Source organism: Aythya ferina, assembly GCF_964211825.1.
Source record: "Aythya ferina genome assembly, chromosome: 2".
NCBI classification, from domain to species: domain Eukaryota; kingdom Metazoa; phylum Chordata; class Aves; order Anseriformes; family Anatidae; genus Aythya; species Aythya ferina.
Window position 1 is genome coordinate 44,107,626 of NC_140297.1, and position 18,843 is coordinate 44,126,468.

At 46.0% G+C, this 18,843-nt stretch overlaps 1 protein-coding gene across 4 annotated transcripts in view; it reads right to left on the reverse strand.

The window, feature by feature from the left end:
* Window positions 1-2,101: 2,101 nt before the first annotated feature.
* LOC311430588 (uncharacterized protein) overlaps window positions 2,102-18,843 on the reverse strand; it is a 64,304-nt gene continuing 47,562 nt past the window's right edge. The window contains exons 3-6 of one of the 4 annotated variants that reach the window (XM_084507319.1): window positions 4,628-4,860; window positions 3,999-4,143; window positions 2,630-2,755; window positions 2,102-2,305 (exon numbers count right to left, since the gene is read on the reverse strand). In XM_084507319.1, coding sequence (XP_084363445.1) covers window positions 2,279-2,305; window positions 2,630-2,755; window positions 3,999-4,143; window positions 4,628-4,860 — 531 coding nt within the window. In that variant the 3' untranslated portion in view covers window positions 2,102-2,278. Of the gene's footprint in view, window positions 2,306-2,629; window positions 2,756-3,552; window positions 4,861-5,681; window positions 5,886-11,332; window positions 11,823-12,438; window positions 12,588-18,843 lie in introns of those variants that run through there. The other 3 variants (XR_014688888.1, XM_084507320.1, XR_014688889.1) reach the window with 3 other exon arrangements.

Genomic DNA, 18,843 nt, shown 5'->3' on the forward strand with positions numbered 1-18,843 from the left:
TTTGCAATCTGGGATTTTTCTGGATCTTACCTTTGAGGCAGTCAGTCTTTGGGCAGGGTGAGTGAAGATGTGGCCCCAGTGAAGGCGTCTGAGTTTGTGAAGCACCCAGGACATGGGCAGCCCTGGCAGGGGAGCCGAGGCTGGAGGCATTGGTGTTAAAGGGTTACTTTCCCCTGAAAACACATGCTTTTCCCCCATGACAGGATAATGCTGTTCCTTTGGCAGGGCCAGTGGCAGGGAGCATCAGCTCTGCTTCCCCGACCTGCGTTCAGGCTGCCAGGATGCTGCCATTTTGATTTCCAGGCTTGAGGACAACATGGTTTTAATTCACAGAATAAAACTAGAAGGGCTTTTTCAGCAACACGGCTGTCAGAATGCAATGAAACACTTTTGGATTTAGACTAGCAGAAAGTGGGAAGGGACCAAAACCCACTCCTGGAGGGAAACAGACGTTTCTTGTCACTGGAGAGCTATCACAGGAGATGCTGCCGTCGTACCACAGCTCAGGCTGGCGGTCCCCGAGGTAGGACAAAACAAACCACAAGTTTAGATGGAACAACCAAATAATGAATTAGATAAATTAGACTCTGACGAAGGGCAAGGCTGTGCAGAGTGGGAGTGCTGCCCTGGAAACCAGCAGCTGCAGTGCCGAGGTTCCTGGGGCGCATGGGGATTTGTATCCTCAGAGAGTTTTCCGTAACGTGTCTCCGGAGTTGGGGTAAGTGCCGGGCCACGTGGCTGTCACTATGGAAACTAGTATTTTTACATCCTAAGGAACAGGCACGGAAAAAACCCTCACAAAAGCCCTCTGCCTTTTGCCACTCCCTGAGGAAGAGGTGCAGGCCCGGCCTTGCGTGCTGCCTTTCACAAGCCCCGGCGCCTCACCTTCTATTTATTTCTCCTCCAGTATTTATTTCTCCTCCTGCTCAAACCTCTGCTGGACTTTTCAGCTCTAAGACCATGAAACTCAGCCACAGTTTTTGGTATAAGATGTAATTTGCAGCGTTAGCAGCCGCTTCAGGTGGCAGGAGCTCTGTGCACTGAGCTTGCGAATGCAAGCTAGGCTGGGTACTTCTTTCTTGTTAGTGAATGCTTGGAGAACTAGGTCTAATCAAATACAACATAAAAACTCATTTATTGAGGCACACGTAGCTAGCCTTGTTAAAGAATGGCAGCAACTGTCTGCCAAAGAAATGTAATTTGGGGAATTTCCCTTAAAAATAAGGACAAGGAGTATGACACAGCAAAACCTCTTCTGCTTTGGCTTTTAGGCAGGGAGTATCTCCCTGAAGGATAGGTTATAAAACTTCTTTTAGTCCATATGATCTGCAGAGACTGCTTATTCTCATCTCTCATTTATATCAACCTTGGAGTGAAATGGACTTTTAGCTTTACTTTGTGACTTCTACACTATTTGTGGTACAACTTTATTGCACAGTGGGGGTGTTTCAGCCCCATTTATTTGTATTTTTGAGGCCTGACGATCCACTGAAAGGACTCTGATTTCACTGCCGTGTATATATAATACAAATACTTGTATTTGTGAACTATAAACGTTGCTGTCAGTCATTTACCACAGGGAGACCTGGGCAAGGCAGACTGACTTCACATCCTCAGCTTTCGCTGCAGGGATGCTATCCCCATCCCTCTCGGCTTCTTTTTGTTTGCTCATTTTGCCTTTTTTCCATTCTTGTGCTCTCTTTGCCGCTGGCCATTGTCTTGCCACGTGCTGAACAAAGTCCAAGTTGTACAGAAGTGATTTTGAAGCACCAAGCCCAGGCGAGGTGTCAGAATAAATAAAGGAGGGTTTCTTAGGTTATTTAATCTGATCAGCCTTTCTATCAAAGACGTGCCTTGGCTTCTAAAATGGTAGCTGTGGAGAAGCCCCTTTCCTTCCTACCTAGTGTCACCTCTTGAGTTAAGATGCCTGAAGACACTTTCCATATTTTCTCCCTCCTATTGAGATGCTTTTATGGCACTGAAATAAAACTTGACTCAGGTTTGTGGATACAACAGTTCAGTCCCACCTCTTTTTTGTTTTTGAATGCTGGTATTTCAATGGTCTGAAATATCATTTTAATTTCATATTAGTTGTTTGCAAAAGAGGAAGCCCTATTAAAGAATTGAAAAGGAAACCCATTAATGCCACATTTCATGAGGTAGTCCGTGATAACAAAGCAGCATGCATGTGAAAACACAACATGAGAGCTGCTTAGCCCTACTGTGACTGTCAACGTGACTTTTGCATGCAGGAGAAAGTGCAAAATTCACCAGAATGCTACTCTCTGAAGTGCTGCATGCACTGCTGGCAAGTGGAAGAAAGAAACAAGAGTCAGTCATTCAAAATAATAGAAAAACAGCCATAGTACAACACAGATGAACTGAAAAAATAAACCCTTCAGATTTTAAAGGGTTCGAGGGTGAAATTAAGTATTGTTTGCTTAAATATAAAAAGCACTTTCAGTAACAACCCTTTAGAAATAATAATAATAATAATCTCACGAGATTACAGCCCCATGTTTCAGTTTTGATAGGCTTTGCTCTAACCCCATCACTGAACTAAAACTACAAAAGTAGGTCTTTAAACAATTCTGATGTGGTACTTTGGGAAGAAACAGACCACAAGTACCAAAAAGGATCCAGAAAGCACCAGGAAGCTCTCCATGGGTATCCACAGACTGCAAGGGCTTCCAGTCTGGGGGGCTACCAGAAACCCAGCACATGTGAGGATTTTCCATCCCAGCAGCAAGAACTCCTGTTAAAATGAACGGGAACCACAGGGGCTTACTTAAGAATAACACTCACACACATTTAAAACCCATGTTGAGCTATTTATTCTGTGCGTTCACCTTTCATTTGTAGTACATGCTAAAATTAAGTACTTCTAACTGCTGAATGGAGCAAACAGAAATTGCTTCCATCATCTAAAGTTGACAGCTGGCTATTCAGCCCACGATCCTCCCTACTGGATGGCACGCTCAGGCTCCTTAATGATGAGCAGGAGCGTTTGATTTTCAGCAGCAGTGCTACATTATGGCACGCATTAATTTGCTAGGAAATCACTTCAGAAGAGCATAAAGTGTGATGGATTCCAGTTAGAAACACAGAGTACAATAAAGGCCCCAAAGGTACCTCTGAAGTGTGACTTCCCAAGAAATTCTTTAACAAAGGGAACCGAAAATGAGCCATCTTACACATACTGTGCCTTCACACAGCACACTTAGCGAAGTACAGAGACAGTCTGCCAGGTCACCCGGCAGTGGATATTAAGCACTAGCCTATTTCAAATGTTATGTGTATTTACAGACCAGCTGAATAGGTCGAACAGTTTTCTAGTTCACAGTGTAAGATGAAATGATATTTAATTCCATATTTGAATAGCTGCCAATGTAAATAGAGTGTATGAGCAGGGGTTATTGAGGTTATTTCACTGTCACCTCCCGTTTCTAAAGGCTTGTGTATTTTACCCCATGAAACAAACCTTACAGTGAAAGGTATCTGGCTTTAAAGCAAGGTTATAATAAACAATGAGACTACTACACAGAGGACACATTTTGCATTAACAGAGGACAAGTTTAATAAAACATACTTCTTGCACATCAGATTGACAAATTCATGCTCATTCTTGCCATGGTGCCTGAAATAGAAACGGGGTCTTAATTTCCCTCCCGTCAATGTAAAAACACCAGTGCTAAGCTACATCACCAGACTGCCCTCTCCTAATGAATGACAGAGCCTCCCATACATCTCCCGTGTGGCTTTTTGCTATGAAGGGAACGCAAGGTTGCTTCTGTGAGAAAGCCCACCTGAAGAGGAAAATTAGGATTTGTCTATCACAACCACCTTTGCCACTTCACACTTGCATTTCCAGGCTGTCCTGTACTATCGCTCACCTTGTATGTGTCCTGACACCCCACCAGTGAAAGGCACATCTTGGGCCCATGAGAATGTGGCTGCTTTCAGAGAGAAAACTTGAGCAGGGTTTCTGTTTCACTTACTGGGTGCACACAGCCATCAGCTTTTGTGGACCTCCATGAACACGATGTGGCTCCAGGTGGGAAGTGCTGCCCTGCAGCCCTTAAAGCTAAGAGCATGTGGGCTTTATGGTGTGAGGGAGGAGGTAGAAGAGCCTGAAATTCAGACCTGAAACACATGGCAAGCGTTATAGGGCCCCTCTGGACAGTGTGGGTCTAATAGCCATTTATTGGGGGGTTGTCAAGCAATGCAAATTCAAACATTTCCTCCGTTTTAACAACAGCAGACGACGGCACCACTTCTGGCCAACCCCACTCTTTATTTTCCATACTTTGTCATTCATTACAACGCACCTGGGGCTGCTGCAGTGTCATTTCCAAGGAGCCTGGCTTCTTCCCCGCTGCCTACAGCACCTTTTACAGGACGACACGCCACGAGGTGTCCGCTGGGCTACACGTGGAGCACGCAGGGGCTATGCTCACCCCACAGCTTCCCACCACCCACTGCCAGAAGCCGCGACAGGACTGCCCCGCGCCACGCAGCGAGGCCGGGCGCCTCGGGGCCAGACCCGCAGAGATATTTAGGGGCCTAACTTCTATTTCAGACTGCCGTGGGAGGCTGGTGCCTAAATAGGAGTTGAGCACCTGATTACCTTTGCAGGTCTGGGCTGGGGCGGAGGCAGCGAGGCTGTGCTCCCCCTTGCCATGTGCCCGTCCGTCCTGGGGAACCTCCGCTCCTCCCCGGCCAGCGGTCGAAGCGTGGTGCGGTGCCACCCTGGTGTTGTGAAGTAGCCGTTCTCCGACTGGCGACGGCCTGATTCACAACACCAGCTGCTGCACGGCACCCGATGGGGCCCCAGGTCCTCCGCGCTCCATCCATCACGTGCTGGAAAGCAAAGGGACAGAGTTAAGTCCATCGACCCCACAGGTTACGTGCCCCCACCCGATTACAGTGGTATGAAAGCGTGAAGCGTGCTTCTCCCCCAGCAAGTGCCACTCTCGAGATCTACAGCTCTGTAGAGGTGGTTGCTGCAGTGCGATACGGGTACGGCTGCATCCTTGCTATTCACGTCCTGCCTCCACCTCAGGAGGATGGAGGCTTGCAGGCAGGGGAAGTAACCTAGAAACTCAGCCAAGCCCCAAGAGACACGGAAGAAACAGGCTGCTGCTTCTTCACCGGTGCCAGGGCATTGTCAGAAGGAGAACGGTGCCCCAGGGACTGTGTGGCTTCCTCGGCACTGCTCTGTCACTCAGCCTCACACCCCTCAGCACACACCTTACCTGAGGCAGATGAGACGCCTGTACGTGCCTGGTCTAATGCCAGGAGCTGCACGGTGTGCTGGCATTTGGGATGGCGCCCCCTGCCCCCAAAAGTCCTGCTGGGACCCACGAATACCCAGTCTGCAGGCCCTTTGTTCCTCTCCATGACCCCATACCTCTGGGGCTGAGAACTAAACGCAGGAGTCCTTCAGCAAACCAGAGAGAAAGCAAGTGGTGTGAGGCCTAGCAGTCCTCCAGCTGCTCATTTCCAGTAGTTCTCCTGAAATGTGTTTGATGTGGAGGCAATACTTCTGCCTTTGCTGACAAGGAGAGTGCACCCCAAGCCTCCCCACCACGCCGTTTAATGCAAAGGAAACCCCATATGTTGTCTTTCCATTGCAGAGATGGGAGCTGTGGTCACGGTAGGCAGACAAGCTATGAACGTACGCGCTAACAGGAGACATCCTGGAGAAACAGGCTCTACAATGGAGCTGCTGGAGGAAATGGAGATGATTCCCCTGAGCAGATCCTTCCCTGCGCGCTGTGGCAGGGAGCACACCGGGTGAAGCACGCCATGTCACACCCAGGATAAGGCCAAATGCTTTCTGTGCATCCCTTCTTCCATGGGAACACCAGAGTCTGCCACTAGGACTGTGGGTGGGAACAGAAAAACAAACGAGCCTTTTAGGAGCCTTTTTCAGGGTTGTTTAAAACCTTGTGAAAGCTTTCAGGCAACCTGTGCAGAAGTACAGCAGATGAGTGAGAAATGAACACTTAATCAAAGACTTTCTCTGCCCTTACTGTACCACAGATGGAGGCTGGTTTTCTGCCTCTTCACCTCCTCGAATAGTCCAACGTGGTTTTAGAGCACAACCTGAAATATCCATATTCTTCCATTTTTATGTAGCATGGCTTTATTCATTCATCTGTGGGGTACAGTTCCCACGTTCTCTAACACGACATGGTTGGAAAGCTTTCCTACAATTTCCACTAGGTTACACGTATTTAAGCGTACAATTTCCTCAACAGCTGAGTAACCAACACCTACAGCACTGCATTCTCCCATGCTGGTTGGCTGGCTGGCTCTATGTGCCCTGAGGAAAAACACCCAAACCAAATATTTATTTTAGGATGACACTAGTTAGGAGAAGAACCTCATCTCCTAGAAAAAGGAAAACTAACTTCTCTGTCTGGGGGGAGACAACCCAATCACCCAGATCATTCTCCCCATGAATCAGCATTTTTCATTTAGAAACAGGAAGGGGTAACGAGAAACCCTGCCAACGAGATGCTTTTTCTACAACAAATTTTTGCCTGGTGAGCCTGGTTCTCTGGGTCTGTGCAGCAAGTGCAGCTCCACCGCCAGGGCTCTGCTATCGCTGTTAATATTCCATGCAAATAGATTTCCTTGCTTTGGTCACAGCAGTCTATTAATTCAGCCCGCTTGTCTGGTACATCTTTATCCTCTGCAGGTTAATCCTGCCAAATTCCTTTGCTGTAGTACATGTCACACAGCATATAATATCCAACAATGCAATTTTGCTAATCCTGTTTTATCAGCTTTGTTGCCCTGTCTGGTCAATCCAATAGCGAAAAAAAAACGCACAGAAGGTTTTTGCCAAGATCTCCCTTCTCTTTTTGCCCTCCTCCTCTCCCCCCCCCCCCAACTTTGTATGGTTTCAATTAAATGGTTTGAGAGCAGAACACAGTGTTTGGATATCTGCCAATGTCCTTCAGATGCAGAATGTCAAGGCACTTAATTATATAGGTCTCCAAACTCTTTCAGATGCCCCACCTACCCAGTCAGCTGAATTTACTGAAGGCAAGTGTAAAAAATTAGCTCAAATCTCTTTTTAAAACACTCTCCACGCATTAAGGACTTGAAGATGGCTGAATAGCGATATATTTATCGCCCATTATCTTACTAAAAGATTAAACAAATGAGTAAAGACTGTCTCATTAACAGCTCTTTGTTGTCTTGTTTACTGTTTAGTGGACTCATTAACATTAATTATTAGAAGAGGAACATCAATTATTGCAATAACCTTTGTCAAGCCTAGTAAACCGGCTGCTGAACAGCCAGCGGATCCCCGTTCATCCGGCAGGATTGGCACGCACAAAGAGAGGGATGTGAGGAAGGACGGCGGCCACGCCGGCTGCAACTCGGAGGCAGCTCGGGCACCAGCAGGACCTGCTGCCCCAGACCTCGAGGAAGGAAATAAAAGGCCAAGTCAATCCGAAGCTGAACTCCGCCGGACCCAGCGACAGGGGGGGAGATGGGAACAAAGGCAGCCCGCCTTCCCCTTGCGCTCACCGTGCTGTATGTGTTACACCCCTTGTTTTAAAGCCCTTTCCCTATACGCATGTACAAACGCAACACGGGCTGCAGCATCGATGTCGGGATTCTCCACAAACCTCCAGGGAGGGGTTTTCAGGCCCTTACCAGGTATTAAAGCTGGGGTCCCCCCGCTGGTTTCTTTTGCCTTCCGAGAAAACCAGCCCCAGGTGGGGATCTCCTCTGTCTGAGCAGAGATTCAGCGTTTTATCAATATTTCAAATACTCCGTATACTTCAGCAGCTCTGGCAGGAGTTAAGTATCAGCAGTAGTGCATCTATTATTTAAAACGCTGCCAGGAAGAGGGCTGAGTCACTAAGCTGGATCCCTCACCTTTAACTCTGTTTCTCATCCTAAATGCAAGCACCAGCCTGTGCCCAAGAATGAAAGGAGCCTTTTAGGAAGGACCCCGAGCCAAATCCACGGCTTGTAAGGCTGTATTTATGCACAAACAGAGACGAGGGCAGCTAAGCACTGCACCTCTTGCAGATGCTTCCACAACTACACGCTGTGAGCCGCTGAAAGAGTACGCAGAGTGCTCCTTACACCAGCCAGGTTTTAAAGGAATAAAAAAAAAAAACAGCACGGTCCCACCAACCTCAGCGACCCACTCGCCACCCCTCCCAGTGCATCGCCTCGGCGTGGGTCTCCCCGCTTATAAAAATAATAAAAATGTGCAACAATTAAGCTGTTTGCTAAATTAGTGATTCTGGCCCTACAGCCTCCTGGCCGGAGAGAGGTCCACAGAGACGGCGTAGCCTGTTACCTTGGCAGGAATTGTGCTGACAGGACAGTCCATCCGTCTTGGCGTCTTTAGACAGCTGTGCTTACCTAGCAGAATGTAAACATCTTTGAACTTTGCTTACTGGCTAAAAGGAAGCGTTAGTTTCCTATTGCATTTCCTCCTACAAGATCAATCATACACACAGGCTAGACACTGCATCCCTATGTTTGTAATTAATCTCGTAAAGGAAGAATATCTCCCCTCCATCGATTGCTGTATTTGTATGCAGTCTTCCTGTGAGAGAGAGGAAGAAGAAAATAAAGGCTGGTAGCAGAATAATAATCAGCTGATCCCCTAATAAAGGCTGGTATGTGCTATACAGACAGAGCGAGATGCTTTTGTAGTGAGCTGGTTCTTTGTTGGAGAAACCACCTTGTACTGGATGCTGATCATTAACACTGAGGACTTCAGGACAGTTTTTAGACGTCCCAATAATACAGATGTTTTACTGCTTCTTACTAAGCACCATTTCTTACATTTCACGTTTCCTAAAGTGGATATGGAAGCGTTTAAAATCCAGCCTAAAAAAACATTCGTTAAAAAAGCAAAACCAAACAACAAAAAACCACACCCCAACATGCTAGATGAAGACTTCATGAAGAATAATTTCTCCCCCCGAGGTCCTGCAGGTGTGTGTACAGTCACTGCACTTCTGAGGACGATGGGCTCAACCCAGCAGGCAGGGGGACTCGATGCACTCAAAGAAACGAGGAAGCAAGTGCTCTTCAGCAGCTCCTAGGCTCCAGCTCTGACCTGCCGCAGCTTCAGATCTACCCATTTCATTGCACTAAAGGCGCCGAGTTCACTGACATTTACATTGGGCCAGCATACTCTCCGTAATGAGAAAATAAATAGTCTCTGGGATACATTTAGAGCGAATGTACCATTCTGGTAGGCGCTACATTAGTTTAGGGTGTCACTGCCTGTTTTGATTTGAAGGAATAATACACAGATTTGCTTGCTGAATGCACTCCTTGGACAAGTCAGAGCCGTTCCCCTATCATCCTAGCAGCAGCAGGACAGGGCTGTTATGGTTCATCGCAGAGCTCACCCTGTGGTACCTCACACATCCTGGCTTAGAGGCTGGGAAACTGGGGTCTAGTGCCTTAAAAAACAGCTATTGAGGAGTATTGAACTGCATTTGTCTGAGAAAACAACCACCAACACCACTATGTTTTAGCAAACCGATTTACACAACAGGGAACAGCACTTCAAAACAGAAGGTGGGGCTGGTATTATTTGCCCCCAGCACCGACACGACGTCCACACCAGCATCACGCTGTCGGAGCAGGCAGCAGCGTGGTCCTTGCTAAATGCTCTGCCGTGGTCTGGCCCCGTGGGGGACACAGGCTGAGAGCTTTTGTTTTGCACTGCTCCTTTTTAATTTGGACAGCTTTTAGCTCCGGAAAAATTAGGTTTGCCTCAAAGGAAACAGATCTGGGATATGCACAAAATGCTTAAGTGCACCCTTTTCTTTCGGAGTACTTAAATAATGCAGCCTCCACTTAGATATAGGCACAATTTTCATAAATAATTGGATACTAACCCCTCAATTTCAGGAACTCTTTGTTGGAAAACACTCACATCTACACGGTAATGAGCTGGCTTTCATCTCGGAAATCTATGGCCCATTACAAGATTGCCTGCTCATTGTTTAGAGGAATTACCAGCAAAACCAAGTGACAAATCACCAGCCTCAGTCTTTCCGCCTCTATTCACCAGCTCCCCGCGTGGCCAGCACCTACCCCAAAAGAGGGATGCTTTGGGAAGAGCATTTGTGCACCCTCGCCTCTTGCTCCCTCCTCCCTGCAGCACTGAGGCGTGGTGGAAGGGCAGAAATTCACCCCAATGCGTGGAGAGCCATCGAGCCCTCATGGGATGAGCAGAAGCTCACATGCCTGCATTGCTCCTGGGGCGCCTCCTCTCTTGCTCCTCCTGGATCGAGGGCTTGACACTGAGAATCCTGGAGGGGAAGCGTAAAGGTGCAGCGATGCATCCAGAAGCATCCCTCCCCTCCCATCTTGTCACCCGGTGCTGCCGAGCATCTTCCTCGCTGGTGGAGGATGGAGCTGCTCCCCCCTTCTCCTGCTGTGCTCAGCTGCTGGGCTTTGACGGTCCAGGGTGAAAAGAAATCATAATTTCTCCCTTTCTCCCACCCTTTCTCAAAAGACGCTGTTTGCAAACGTTGATCACTACAACTGAGGTGCTGGTCAAGTGTTTGATAAGGTGCAGAGAAGACGCTGTCCGACACAAAATACAACCACAGTATTTGACCAAAGCGAAAACGGGGCTGGGCATGGGGTGCTAACCTACACTTTCTCTCTGTTTAAAAGGGGGACTTCGAGGCACTTGGCTGGCTTAGCAGCTTTGATGCCTCTCCAATTGCCCTCAGGCTACGAATCTCAGATGATGAGATTTTCCTGTGGCATTTGACTTTCTGGCTGAAACCCAGAAAGCTCAGAGGAGCCAAGAGAATGGAGGTGAAAGTAACCCATTCAAATTGATAATAAACTCACTGTGCGTTCCTAGTAAAACTTGTGTAGAGCAAAAAAAAAAAAAAAAGAAGGGGATTTTCCTATTTGCATTTCCTCCATATCCTTGTGACCACCACTGGCCTTTGCTCCGATGCGTACTGCTCTCAAGTCTCAAGAAAAGCAAACCACTCTTCAGGCAGCAATAATTTCTCAACCCTGATGACTGAGAAGAGGCCCCTGCTCCTCATCTCTCTGCCTTCATAAAGCTGAAGACTAATATTAATGTTGGTTTCGCCCTTCTGCCCACAGCCAAACATCACAGGTACCTTCGGCTCTTGCCCACCGAACCTTTTATGGCCAAATCGTAGCTGGGGATAGGGAGAGCTAACACGACAGCCTAATAACCCAGGGTAACTGGAGATCAAAAGCTGCAGGAACGCGGGATTTTCTGCAGTGCTGTGGTGTGGCAGAAGAACAAGGGAGAGAAACTGAAAACAGATGAATGTGGAGGAGCCAATACTGCATTTAGCTGGGGCTTCGGATACATCGTGTTGTGCTTTCTGATACTGAACTCCATTGGATTTGATGTGCCAAACAGGCTGAAAATCACAAGCTATGTGAAAGCACAGACTCTGACGCTTTACAAACCTGTAGCCAAAATGCCAACCCTCCAGCCCAGGTGGAGATGCAGTCACTGCGAGGTGGTGCGAGGTGGCTTCTGCCTCCAAAACCCACTCTGCGGGGACAAGCTTTTAACAATGCGTGCGCAGCACTGCACGTGTGAACTTGAGCATCTCTGGCAAACCCCTGCTGCAAGTGGTTGGCTTGTTTCTTCAGGCTCCCACACAAACGCTGCTACAATGGCATTTGGTGCCTCTCCCAAGGGAAGGCTCTGCGTCAGCCCTCAGTGGATGGGAAGGATTCACCCGGAGCAGGACAGGACCTCGGAGATCGGGACGCAGGCTCACCAGCAGTGACTTGCCAATTAAAATACACTGAGATCAGAAATAAAGCAAAATTGGCCAGGGTTTGATAGCACTCCTCCTTAGTCAAAAAAAAAAAAAAAAAAGAAAAGAACCCAAACTTCTCCAAATTCTATCTGCTGTCTGTTATGCTTCTTTCACAAGCATATACTTTCCCTGTGCCCATACTCTGCAGACATACATTTCTCAAAGCAGGCAGGAAGACAATAAGAATTAACAGGATTATTCAGTTCTGGTGAAGCCAGATAAAAACCACGATCAGAGTAAGAATTCAAAATTATATTCCTAAAGAAACATAGGTATGCCACTTCTTCCTAAAAAAATAAAAACAGAAAACAAAACAAAACAAAACAGTACAAACAGACAAACAAAAAACAGAAAATAAAACCAAGATGAAGAAATCAGGAAAAACTAGAAAACAAAAGGAAACACACCCCCAAACATACCAAACAAAGAAGAAAACCCATCTCAAAGCAACTCTCAAGTATGCAGGAGCTTTCCTTCACTTTGCAGAGACCGCAGTGCAACCTCTGTTAGTGCAAACCAGCTGCACAAAGCCACCCCCTATTTTGTTAGCAAATCAGCAAAAAAAAACATGAATTGAAGTGCAAATACGGTGGAGATTTACCATTAAAGCTGCAAACTTGACAGAGAATCACATATGGTCAGTCATACCACAAACATGAAGCTGCAGTCCTAAATCCAGCTGGTCTCCTTTATCACAACAGGATGCGTCTGTCTAGCAGTAGTCACTGAAAGAACGAAGTAATCTAGTGTCTGGAAGATAACAAGTTGGAAGCAGTCATGTTTGAGGATTTCAGCTGAATTAATAGCCATAGATTTTATTGTCCTCTGCCTCTAGCTTTGCTTTCAGTTCTTATTCAGATTCGCTCTCATTTAATGAGCAGAATACAATCAGGAAAACTAAGCATAATAGTTCAATTAAGCATTTTTTTTTGGGGGGAGAAAAGCATGTATTTGGGATTTTTACTGTACAACGTTCACGTCTCCGAGGGGGGATGGGACTATTACGGCACTAATCTATTTAACAGAAACAAGCACAAGTATTCTGAAAATGAGAACTGCACAGCGTTTCATTTTAATCCCTACCTAAAGACAGAACTGACAAAACATACTCACATGTGCAAATGGGTTGCTCAGGAATGAAGCTAAGCTCAGGTTATTTGCACAGATAAGGCTTTTTTTTTAAATATTTTTTTATTTTTTATTTTCCCCCAGCAGAGATGACAATAAAAGTACTCCTGTCATCATCACAGCCTCCTGCAATGTTAACATTGAATTTCTTCTCCGCGTGTGCATGTGTGCAGGCAGCTTTTGTTAACGTTTGTCTACCAAATTATAATAGGTGTCTTTCCTTGTGCACTGGCTTGTATGATAGAGGTTTAAAAGACAAAACCAAGCCCCGTCTTTAATATAGTGTTATCAGAGGCATCTCCCTCGGGGAGGTGTTACGGCCATCTAGCAGACACCAAGATGAGATATGCGCTTCTTTGGAGAGATATTGCCACAAAGCCTTTCAGACAGAATGGATGCTCAGCTAATAGATGCGCATAATTACTAATCCACGACGTGCCTTGATGGGGAATTTTGACAGGCAGTTGTGAGAGGTATCACAAATACATGCAGTAGCGCTGCTGAGTTTGCAACTCGTTCGCTCGGAATCCTCCAAGCTGAACTTTTAGCAGGTCTGCAATTTTTTGGGGTTGGTACACTCGCAGATGCGTTGAGACCCCAGCCCACGCCTTCCCCCCCCTCCCAAAGCAGGGTATGGGGATGAGAAATGCACGTCCAGGCTTCCCTCACCCATACACAGAAGGGGCACAAGCTCCACGCCATATTGGTGGGGTACTGCAGAAATCGAGTTGCCTTCATGGAAGCCCAAAATTTATGAGGGGAGAGGGTGTTGATACAGAAATACATCTACGGGGGCCAGCAACCCTACCTCAGAGTTAAAGTATAGGGGACGCTGTAGGTATCAGAGCTGCAAACGCAGGTATGGGCTGGGTATGATGGAGAAGACAAACTCGTGGGTGAGTAACGGGCTCTATTTCCCCATTTCTTTCCTCTTCATCCTTGCACAGCTAAGGGCAAGGTTTCTGATTGCTGCTCCTGCCCCGCAGAGGGATGCTGGCCCCAGTCACTGCTCAGCTGGTTTTGGGGAATGGTCTAGATGTGCTGCAAGGAGGTAACCCCTCACCCTCCCTTCCACACCCCCAGTTTTGCTGTGAAATGCAATATGGAAAGGAAACGCTGCGATGGCACATCTTGCTCTGAGAGATCACAGAGTACAAGCTCCACTGGCATATTGCTCTGAGAATTTTAAAGAAGGGTACATCTGGCTTTTGTCACCATCCTTCTGCGCTTCCATCGTAACAGGAGGTGACCGTCCCTGCTAAAATCCCTCATTTGTTTCAGCAAAGCATCTGCCTGGCCCCAAAATGCTTTGAACAAGCATCTCAGGAGCTTCTGTCTCAACCGAGAGTGAAAAAGCTCAGCAAACTGCCTAAGTGTGGGTGACACTTCGACGTGCACGGGCTTTAAAGAGGAGAGGGAGCCACGGGGATCTGAGAGCAGCAAGCAGCGCTCTCAGCGCCGTGGTTCATTAGGAGAAAGGCCACCAAGTATCTGCGGTGTATCAGGAGCCCTTGTCATGCACTGCAAACAGATTTGGAAAGGTTTTCTAAACAAATCCTAAGGAGGTTATTAAATTTGCCATTCTGTGTACAGAAGGCATGAAAAAATTATTATAAATGGGGCAAGCAAATAGAAGTCTGACTGCAAATAATCAAACTACATAAATAATACAAGAATGATGACTAGATTGCTGTTTTTTGAGTGGATTTGAGGCAGATGTGAAACAGGTGGTAATTATTTGCTACAGAGTAACTGCAATTTATTTGAATTAACTGCATAATACATTTTGGCCATAAATCATTGTATTAATGTAATGTTTTCTGAACTTCTTTGAAAAAAAAAAAAAATAGCAGCAGATCAAGTTGCATTTTTACCATGGCACTTGCATTTTGTTTTTATCCTCAGTAAGACACAAACATTCAGGCAAGACCTCTGAGGCCCGGCAACTTGCCAAGGCAGCAGAGACCAGGAGCTCCGGGAAGAAAATGAGCACCTCCTGCTTTTTTTTTAGTTATTTATAAAATCTTCATCTGGAAACCCCTGCTTTGGAGAGCGGAGCCACACAATGGGCTCGCGCTGCTGCGGCTTGGTTCTTCAGTCTCAGGCATACCTACTCCATTTCTCCTAGTTCCAGGCATGTAAACTAATTACAGCGATGTTCCAGTGGAAGCTTCCTGCTTGATTTGGCATGCCGTTCTTTCAGAGCACAATGATGAAAAATCTTAATTTGCTTCAGAGGAGCCTGTTAGCTGTATTAATAAATTACAATGCTGAAAATAAGAATAGCAGCGCCTGAAATTCCATGAGCATAGAGAAAAAAAAAAAAAAAAGCACTGAACAAAATGCATTAAAGCTGCTGTGCAGAGCACGTATCTGCTATATTTAGCTTTTTACCCTATAGGATGATAATCCTAAAGTGGAACGGCAAACCTGCTGAATCATACATCTTAAAAATGTAGTCGTCCTCAAGCAAAACACACCAGCCACAGGAAACCATATCTTTTGCCTTTTGCCCTGCCTTAAAACACTTACTGGACTGGAAGAGATTAAGGAATACCCAAAAACTTCCTGAATGCGCAGTTCAGAGGAGCGGGGAATTAGATCAGAGTTGACGTACTGAGAAGCAGGTACTCGGACTGTTTTGTGGAAGGAGCACTCTCTGTTTTGACAACCCAAAGCATTGAGAAAGTTTCAGGATACAAGTACAGGGATAAAGGATCCCATACCACGTACCTTGTTCAGGAACAAGGGCAAGAGAGCTGGCTTCAGGAATGCCATTCACACACGAAGGACTCAGTCCACCAAGCCCCTCATCCACTGCTGACACCGATAAAATTGTAGGGGGGAAAAAAATGCAGACCCTCACCAGAATTTGCAAAAGGCTTGCGTACGAAGCTTGGCAAAAGCACAGGCAATGTGCACGAGCAGCGCAAGCCTCTAAAACTGCTGACAACAAATGCCACATTTTTGACAACGTATTTTAAAAATGGGAGGCATGTTTTGTCAGGCTGAGAATTCCTTTTAGAGCAACTGAAAGGTACCAAGTTCCTACCTTGCTTGAATGAGCAGTGCCACGGGTTGATATGGCAATTTTCACCAATAATAACTTTTGAAAAATAATATCCTTTTTTTCTCTCAACAAGCTTTACAAATCAATACGGAAAAAAGAACACACTTGAATTAAGCAGATGCTTATGACATTCCTCCTGGCAATTTAATGTGATTTATTGAGTTATACTGCAGTCTTCGTTTTTTTAACCAGATTAAGGTTGAAAAGGAGCCGGCAACTAAAACATTTTTTCCATTTTTATTTATATTATATTTAGTTATGCTATATTTTTAGTTAAATAAACTTGTGGAAGAGTACAGAAGCTACAAGACCTAATGGCCCGGATATGTAATTAATCAGATTTGAAAAGCAAGTACCATTTATCTCCATAAAACAAATAGAATCTATTCTATTAAGAAAACCCATTCAAATCACAAATCTGACTGCTGTTAGTGAGAATATTTTGCTTGGCAAGGGGCCTAAAGGCTCTAAAATTATATATTCTATTTTTATTTCCTCCTTGGATTGGATTAGTTACTAAGGCAACTGAAGAGTTCAGTTCTGCTGGTTAACAGTTATCCTGGATTTCATAAAATCAGTTACTATATAGGGCCTAAGTGCCCAGAAAGAAAAAACAGCACAGTGGTTTTTTGGAGGCTCTTTGCTTATAAGCGGTTTCGTACACCCAACTGTATCTCCTGACGTTTTAAAGGCATGTAATTATATCTGGGTCGCAAGTTTCTTCAAGTTTGATTTCTGGGTTCTATTTTTATAAAAAGAGGGATGCAACCTCTCCAAACCAGCGTCCTCCTCGACAAGAGAATTTGATCACTTTTCATTTCCTGAAGATGACACAGCTCCAATTCACTGGTGGCACCAGTGCAACGCGTGCTCTCCGGTGTGCTGAACAGAAATAGGGCACTGTTTAATGGAAAAGTTAAGAAGTGACAGGAAAGATAAAGAAGATTCCCCAAAATAGCTCTCACTCCTGAAAACGCTCAAAAATTTTGGCATAAAGGAAAAAGATCTGTAACACCCTTTAAGTCTCGTCTAATGGTCATATTTTTAGCTGATCTATTGCTATCACTTTTAATTACAAATTTTCATATGGCTATACTTTTGTCACCACGGAGGAAAAAAAAATATATTTTGAGCCTCTGAGGAGTGTAAAGTGTTCTGTTTACTGTTGCAAGAAACCCTCTAAAACCTTCACCGTGCAACCTGACGAGGTATGTGCCAAGCCCACCTTATGCAGCACAAAACTGGGAGCAGATGGGCAGCTCGATGGCTGATTCCTTTGGTTTGGGTGGTTCTTGCTAACATAACTTCAGCTCAACCAGTTGGGTCAGCTCAACCCAACCTCCTCCTCTCCTTCAGCAAACCTTGTTTGAAGATGATGTTATTTTGGATGAGAAGAACATACACTTGAGTGACCAGCTGCCGTGTCAAGCATCTTTCCTGCTCAGATGCAACTAGCTCAGGTAAAGTTCCTTCCTTTCCAGGCTACAAGAAAAATGCTGTTAAAGATGGCAAATCATTTGGATGCACCAAATATCTAACTTTGCTTCACTGAGCTGTGGGGCAAGGAGAAGCCAAACTGAAGCACAGGGTTGCACGGCTTTCACCAGGCAAACACGCAGGTTAGCAGAGGGATGGAGAGATGCTGGCCTGTGCATCAGTCCCAGCGCTGCTGGTGTCACCCATTTCTTCTAGACAACGTAATTTAAGCTCCTGCCCATAAATAGATGTTACTGGATGATGACAGAGGTAATCGGAAAGGCTTAAAGCAGCTACTCCATAAATCATTTGTATTCGCTGGGTTCCACCTGTGCCCTCGCTGTACTCTCCCTCTTCTGCTGGCTTTGACAGGCAGTGCACAAAGTGGGTCACTTTCTGCTCCCTTGAATATTTTATCACTAAAACGGGAACAGCGAAAGGTCGGCGTTCAAAGGGATTCCTAGTCCACATCTCTGCGTGGCTTCAACAGCCCAGGTGATCTCGGGAGCAGGCCTGTTGAGAGGCACACAGGACCTCTGGCAGAATCGCTGCCCCAGTATCACCGTGTTTCCTCCCATGCGGCTCCTCGCTGTCTCAGGGCTAATGTCCACACAAAAAACCCTATTGCTAGAGGCTAAAGCTGACCCCCAGCATGGAGCACACTATTCCTGAAACTAGTTCAGGGTTTTCAGCCCCTTCTTTCAACTACAGTCAATTCTTTAAGCAGCACTCTAACAACTTTTCAATAAAACAACGATTGAAGAACCATTAGTGATGCTTAAAGAAAGCCTACAGCGGTATGAGACCGCAAGGCAAGAGCCCACCTTCCCATCAGCTGCACAGAGCAGCAGGTTTGTGCTCAAACCTGCTCTCTTGAGAGCCTACAACCTCTGCAAGAGCAAAGACGCTATTTCAAAATCAAAGGGAAGGGAAAAAATTCATCCTTGTGATGCCACCCACCTCTGCTCCCCTGCCAATTGCAGGGAGAGTGACATTTCCATCGCTTCTGTGCTCCCATTTAAGCTGGGAAGGCCCAAAGCAGCTGGGGCTTTACCCGTGAAAGCCAATGCTACAAATGCCATCGGGTACAAGTTTGGGTACAAAGCATTTTTTATTTTAATTTTAAACGTTAAGAACTGGAAGAAGTACTGGGGAAGATGGGGAAGGAGGGGGAGCAGCATCTGAGCACCTCCTTAACTGGCGTAGTCGTTTTAAGTACTGATGCTGAACAGTGGTACGAACGAAAGGCACTGGAAAATATGGGCATTTAAAAATCAATGGGGAAATGCCAAGATGCTGACCTGCAGCTCCCGTAATGAAAAGTCAGCATTA